Here is a 7,418-nt window from a genome sequence, read left to right as displayed (position 1 = left end):
AGTGGTGAGCAGCGCGGGCGCGCCGTCTTCGGAGTGGTTCTGGCCCACGCAGATCTGCTCCGCACCGTGGCGCGGGAAGTGCTCGCAACGCAGACGCTCGGGCCACTGGAAACCAAACTTGTTCATGAGCGCCTCGCAGCCCTGACGCGCGCGCTCGCAAATGGAACGGCACGGCGGTATGGCCTGCTCCAGCACGGTACACACGGGCGCGTACATGGAGCACAAGAAGAAGCGCAGTTCGGGCGAACATTGCACTTTCACCAACGGGTAGAACTGGTGCACCTCCAGGCCCGCGTCCTCCTGGTTCGTATGGCCCAGAAGGTTGGGCATGATGGTCTGGTTGTAGGCGATGTCCGTGCACAGCGGGATGGAGATGGGCTGGCAGAAGCCGTGGTCCGGGCGGGCGGGGGAGGGGGCGGCGCGCCTGCCCGCTAGCTCGCCGCAGTCTAACTGAGCAGCTGGAGACACCGCGCGCTGCTTTGCTCTCTCCTCTTTTTCCTCCTCCTCTCGCCTCTCCCCTCCCTTCTCCGCCCAGCGACTCCTTTGTGCCTTCCTCCGGCCCTCACCTCGGCCTCTCGGATCCCAATTAGTCGGTTTCAAGGGGTCCCCGGCCGGCGGCCCCGCCCTCTCCTCAGCCCCCCAAAAAAGGGAACCTTGAAACCGCCCCGTCGAGCTCTAAGCACCATCCCAAAATGTGCTCTTGGCCAATCAGATTTAAACCCCGGGACCAGCCCCGAGGGCTGGATTGGACGATCACAACATAATGAGATCAGAAACCAGATGCCAACAAAACTTTCCCCCCACCTCCTTTTGCTTTTTAAAGAGACATGCTATTATTATATTAAGGGCTGTTTGCCCAGCACGGGATTTATCCTGGCTCGCGGAGGCGAGATCCGTGGACACGCATTCTCCAGCACTGCCGCGGACCCAAGCCACTCGAGCTTGTATCACTTTTCTTCGGGGGCCAAGGCGCTCTCCAGGGTAGGGCCTCTTTAAATCCTTGCCTCCGCCCCTGCTTCTCAACCCCACCTATTCCAGTCCAATTTTACAGATCAAGTGAAAAAATCTCAAGTTAAAGATTTTTTTTTAAAGAGAGACTTTTAAAAAGCTAACAGTTAATAAAGACTTTACTCTCAGCCCCTTCTCATGGAGTCCAGACAAAAGTTTCCCTTCACCCAATATGTAGACCCCTAGGAGTTTTCCTCGCCCCGCCCCTACACACACCCTTAAATAACCCTCAAAAAAAACGAGAGCCTGTCTCTTTAAGAGGCTCTTAAAGGGGCCTGGACTCCGGGGCGTAATTGCCCCGTAGCGAGCACAAAGAAGCCCATTATGGTTCTTTGTGTTCGGTGGCACCTCAAAGTGAGAAAACTTAGGAACTTAGAGGCCCAGAGCTGGAGGGCTGGGGCGGGGGTGGGAGGAGGTGAGGTGAAAGAGAATGGCCGGGAGCTGCGGCTTCTCCCTCCCCCTTCTTCCGAGGCAAATCTTAATTATGCAAAGTAAAGTTTAGTTGCCATAACGAGGAGGTCTTAATCGAAAGTTAATGGTGGGGGGTGGGGGGTGACGGGCAGTTTTAAGTGAAGAGATGACTTTCTTAGGCCGTTTGGGGGGATTTTACTCCTCTCTCCCCGCTCTGCCTCCGCCCCTTAAAAGCTTCCAGATATCGTCTCCTGGGAAGAGAATTTTACCCAAATCTTAAGTGTTTCCACACCAGAAAGGGATGGTGTGAGGGGAGGGAGGAGGCTGGGGTTGTTGTGGATTATCACCCCCTCCTAACTCTCACCTGGTTTGGGGTGGGTGGCGGTGGCCAGCAGGGTTCCTGCTAGTTTAAAAGCGTTTTTCTTCTTTTTTCCCTTCTACGATTTTAAATTTAAAGGGGGAGGGGGTCTGAGGAGGAGAGGGAGGATTTGCATGTAAATCTCCTGGGGCTGGTACTGGATGATGGATCAATTATTTCTATTGTCTCTCCTGAGGGAAGGGGGGTCACTTAAAAAGAAGAAAGACAATTGAGTTTAGAAAACGCCTTTGCTTCTTAGTGTGGGCCAAACCCTCCCAGCCTGGTGAGCTATTGCTCCAGTCTAGAAAATGGTTGCTTTAAAAACAAAAGAACAAAACGAAACAACAACAAAAAGAAATGTAAGGAAAGAATAAGAGTGAGGAGAAGGAAAGACATTGTAGTGGATACATAGAATGGATCCAGGTTTGACAGGATTTGATTTTTTTTTTCTTGATTGAATGATATACAGTACAGATTTTCCAGGTTCTTCACAATATGACAAGGATCCTTATCGTATCCTTGAGAAGTTGCCTTTTTGGTACTTTAAGAAAAATGTTTTCCTTCAAAACCAGGATAGTCCACTTTTGTTTCCAAGCCATCTGGGAATGGGAAAGTTGTGCTCTCCTGCCCTACCTGGCCCAAACTAAGCCTGAGGAGCTGGTCCTTCAGCTCTCCCCTCCTACCCTACCTCCTCCAGGGCATCTTGAGAGCTGGTGCCAAGCCTCAGAGCTGAGCAGTGAAAACAAGAATGAATATGAGAGGCTCCTATACTCCGCCTAGGAAGCTGAGAACAGATCTCCCATGGAAGTGCAGCATCTTCAATTTCCTTCCATGACAAACTTGTTTTCCTGCCCTAAGGCCAGGCTTGAGTGGCAGTTATCCTTCCCCAGCCATCCCCAACACAAAGGGGAAGCTGGGGCTGGAAAAAAAGAAATAAAAGACATTCTTTCATTCACTCAGTCTACCTTTCATTCCTTCACACTTTTATTGAGTTTCCTGACTTCAAACCATGGTGGTAGATTGTGGGGAATATAGAGAAAAATGGCAGCATCCTTGCCCGTCAGGAGTTTGTAGCATCCCAGAAGAAAGTGCTTCTATGAAGATCTCCCATTTATCTAGCATTTTTACATGAAATAAGAAACCATGGCATCTCATGATTACTCCTTCCTTTCCTGTGAGGGATTTGAGCGTGAACAGAACCAGAACCTGCATCTTCAGACTACAGGCCTACCCACAGCACTTTCCATCTCACCAACTTGCCTTTTGATTAAAGCAGGTCTGTAACTAAAGGAAATTAATAGACTCTCCATTTAAATGTTTCATGATGTCATTTGATAAATATGGCACTTATTTCTCATTTTTCTTTTTAAGATATGTTTTTATGGGTTTTTTTTTGAGAGAGAGAAACATCAATGTGAGAGAGAAACATTGATTGGTTGCCTCCTGCACACACCCCAACCAGGATTGAGCCCCAAAGCGAGGTTTGTGCCCTGATGGGGAATTGAACCCAACAGATTTTTAAAATATGAAACTACACAGCCAAAATAATTTCTGAATGACAAAGATAAATGTCATAATAGTGAAAAAGTACCTTTCAAAACAAGAAGTTACATGAATTACTATTCAATCAGCAAGTTTCCTTGGGTACCTAAGGTAATTGCTACCATTTATTGAATGCCTCCTGAGCACTGAACATACATTATGTGTATGCCTACAAAGTAGGTGTTACATTTTGTTTATGGATGAAGAATTTGACCTTAAGTGAAATTTGGCCACTTTCTCAAGGTCATATAGTAAGTAATAGAACTAAGATTTAAACCCAGGCCTGCTTGGCTCCTAAAGCTGTGCTCTGCCCGGCCGTGTGACTCAGAGATTGAGCATCAACACATGAACCAGGAGACTGAGGTTCATTTCCCAGTCAGAGCACATGCCCGGGTTGCGGGCTTGATCCTCACTAGGGAGCAGGCAGGAGGCAGCAGATCGATTATTTTCTCTCATCATTGATGTTTCTATCTATCCCTTCCTCTATCTGAAATCATTTAAAACAATGTTTTTAAATAGCTGTGTTCTGTCTCCTAATGTCTATAAGAATTGTGTGCTTTTATGCACTTAACAAATATATGCTGACTGCCAGACCCACCCCTGTTGTGTGGAGCTTATATTTTAGTGGGAGAGACATTCATCATACAGTCACTTAAATGGATGTAAAATTGCCCCAGGTTTCAGTGCTATGAAGGGAAAGTCCATGGGGCTGGAAAAGCATAATGGGAGAGGGACTCTGAGTGGGGGAGGGCAGCAGAGGCCTGTGTGGTTGGAATGAGGAGTAAAGCAGGATGAGGGAAAGAAAGGCCGGCAGATATGAGACCCACAGGGCCTTGCAGACCTCATGTGTAAGGTGCTAGGTGCAGAAATATGAGCCCCATCTCAAGGCAGGGAAAGGCATTCCAAACAGAGGGAACAGCATGTGCAAGGGCATGGTGGGTGAAATAAATGCAATGAGAAGGGATCTCAAGTATATGAATATTTTGGCCCTGTTAGAGCCCTATGTACATCAGGAGAGTGATGGCAGAGGAGGTTTTAAATAAGCAGGGACCTGTCCTGACCAGTTTGGCTCAGTGGCTAGAGTGTCGGCCTGTGGACTGAAGGGTCCCAGGTTCGATTCTGGTCAAGGGCATGTACCTTGGTTGCAGGCACATCGCCAGTAGGTGGTGTGCAGGAGGCAGCTGATCGATGTTTCTAACTCTCTATCCTTCTCCCTTCCTCTCTGTAAAAAAAATCAATAAAATATATATTTAAATAAGCAGGGACCTTATATACCATGTTCACAATCTGGACTCTTGGAGATAGAGATACATACACTAGAATGTTTAGGGAAGGGAATTGGTTACACTTAAGTTTTAGACAGTGCATTTGGGCAGCTCTGAGGAGACACCGGTTAGGAATAGATAGCAAGACTCCCGGTAAGAGATGGCAAAGGCATGATCTGAGCTGTGTACATGGAGAAGAGAGAGAGAAGGGAGGAAGCCCAACAAGGTTTCTGACCAGATGACCTGATATCATTAACCAGGCTAGAAAACACAGGGGCAGGGTGAATAGTGAGCGTAGTCAAGCCAGCCCAAACCTATGGTATGTCCAAGAGCAGGTGTCCAGAACACAGGTAGATTTTCTAATCCAGTGCCCAGGAGGGAGTTTTGAGCTAGATTTAGATCTGGTACCTCTAGCCTATGGTTGGAGCTGTCAGAATGGCTAGGATCACCTAGGAATTGGGTGGAAAGACCAAAGCTTTGGGGATGCCAACATTTAAGGACCATGAGACTGTTGAGGAAGGAGAAGGAAAAGGAGTGGTAGGGCCAGAAGAGAATGTCATGAGGCTTGTTACTCCTGGTCTGGAGCCTCAAATCAGAATTCTTATTTACCTTGTTTCAGTTGTGAGCATTAAGTGATATAGTGTATAGCACTCACTTGATCTGATCCAAAGCTAAAAGTTTGGTAAATAATAACTATTATTTTTATCCATTAAATTATTGAGCACCTATTATATACAAAGCAGACAAAGTCTGCAGAGACCCAGGCTCCAGCTTCTGGAAGCTTACAGTCTAGGGGGAGCAACAGTTTGCTGGCAAATCTGGGCCACTATTCTTCCCTGAGAAACATTTCCGCTGGGTCCTGGGCTCCTGCTGTGAGCTGGGAACCTAGGCGTCTCCAGTACACAGTGCCAATGCCACTTCTCCCCCAAATCCTGGGGCACTACTGTCAATCATATCTCGGCTTACAAATCTCATATCTGGGGTAATTGTTGAGTGCCCACAGTAAAGATGCTACATACTCCATTCCATGGGAGACACCAGTTAGGAATAGATTGCAGGAGCAGAAATATCAACCTAGCAGGAGAGCAGACCAAAGGGAAACCTGATCTGGGGCTCAGAATATCCAGGCTTCAGGCTTGGCTCCACCCCATATCTGCTGAGTGGCCTTAGGCAAGTCGTTTTTCCTTCCTTAGCTTCCACCTCCTCATCTGTATAAGAAGATCATAAAATCGTTGATTTCTACCTTTGGGCCAGATGTAGGGGGCTATGGAAATAATATATATGGACCACTGAAACTGTCCGTGCTTGATGTCACCTGAACAAGGTGAAAGGCCAGTGTGTTACAGATGAATAAAATGACAGCCTGTCAGTAATATCCAGCACACCACAGGCATGCTCAGAGACCACAGGGAACTTCTCCCAGCTAAGGAAATCTGGGAGCTCTGCCCAAGGCCCTCCACTCTTATGCAAAAATCCTTGTCTCTGGCCTTTCACTTTGCCAAGGGGATGAGCTCTGTTTAGGATGGGGAGCGGTGAGGAAGAGAACATAATTTCAGATACTTTGAGACCCTCAAATGTTTTATTCTTCGAGTAGCAAAATACTCTACTTTGAATGGGGTAGGACCTAGACACATTGTGGAACATAGGTTTGAGCCTTCCCCAACCCACAAGGTATTCTTCTCTTCTGTGCGAATCTTCCCTTTCCTGCTCTCGCCCTGATCCTGGCCACCAGGAGCGGGAATCTACCCTCAAGTGAGACTCCAAATTCCCTCTCCCTGAACGCCATCCTCCTTTCAGCTCTCAGGGAACAGGCCCTTAGAATGGGCCACAGAATAATCAGGTCTAGGAATCCTGGAACCCCCACTTCCTGCTCACGGTAGGCCCTTCAGTGCACCTCATCCCACCCTCTGCCAAGTTCCAAGGCTGCTCCAGGTTCTGGGGACAGAGGGAAGGGGGAGTTAGCAGAGTATAGTTGTGATCCCCTTTATCTCTTCAGCACCCTTCCCCAAGGCCCCTGGATGGCAAAATGAGCCATAAAAGGATTAAACTGATAGAACAGATTATCTCTTAATTAAGGACTTTAATTAGCCCAGGCCTAGGTCAAGCAAAAGCAAAATGTGTGCTGCTCAGAGCAGACTGGAGAAAACAAAGCTGAAAAATGAGTACTGAGTTTGGTTAGTGAGGTTCTTAGGGGTGACTGTGCCTTGTTGGCCCAAAAAAATAAGCATCTCTGGGAATGTATGAGTCAAATGTTTTGTCTCATGGAAACTTCTAGAACCTAAGGCCAAGAGAAGAGGAATGGGAGAGCTTGAATGTTAGACTTGTAGATGTGGAGAGAGCCTCAGGTGTGATGAGTGTGGGGGTGCTCACTGGGGAAGGAGGGCTGAGACAGGTTTGCTTTCCAGTTGGGGCCCCCTCCTGCTCCAGCACAGCACAGGATTTCATTCCTGGCTCTGCACCCCATCTACTACTTTCCTTCCTTCCTTCCTTCCTTCCTTCCTTCCTTCCCTCCTTCCTTCCTTCCTTCCTTCCTTCCTTCTCTCTCTCTCTCTCTCTCTCTCTCTCTCTCTCTCTCTCTCCCCCTTTCCTTCTCCCAGAATTTCTCTCCTTTTCCTCCAGGCTGGGCCACCTCACCCCCTCCCCTTTCTCTTTCCTGTAACTTAAGCTGTTGTTGGGAGTTGGAGGAACTGGGCTGGTTTGAAAGGAGGCCCCACTGCTTTTCAGGGAGGAATTGAAACCATGGAGCTGGGGGTGAGGGGAGGCAGAGGGGGAGGGGGGCGACTTGAGAAATCAAAGCGGCTGCAGCTCCATCTGGGAAACCAACTTTGATTTAC

General features: G+C 48.0%; 1 protein-coding gene across 1 annotated transcript in view; it reads right to left on the bottom strand.

The window, feature by feature from the left end:
* Window positions 1–7,418, bottom strand: part of FZD2 (frizzled class receptor 2) — a 10,907-nt gene that overhangs the window by 1,266 nt on the left and 2,223 nt on the right. Inside the window, 2 exon segments of the mRNA XM_015572516.1 lie at window positions 3–675; window positions 2,466–2,506. Of these exon segments, the coding sequence (XP_015428002.1) occupies window positions 3–675; window positions 2,466–2,506 (714 nt within the window).

The sequence above is a fragment of the Myotis davidii genome, unplaced genomic scaffold (genome assembly GCF_000327345.1).
Source record: "Myotis davidii unplaced genomic scaffold, ASM32734v1 scaffold109, whole genome shotgun sequence".
In the NCBI taxonomy this organism is placed as follows: domain Eukaryota; kingdom Metazoa; phylum Chordata; class Mammalia; order Chiroptera; family Vespertilionidae; genus Myotis; species Myotis davidii.
Note: the sequence above shows the minus strand (reverse complement) of the source record. Positions and strands in the feature narration are given on the sequence as shown.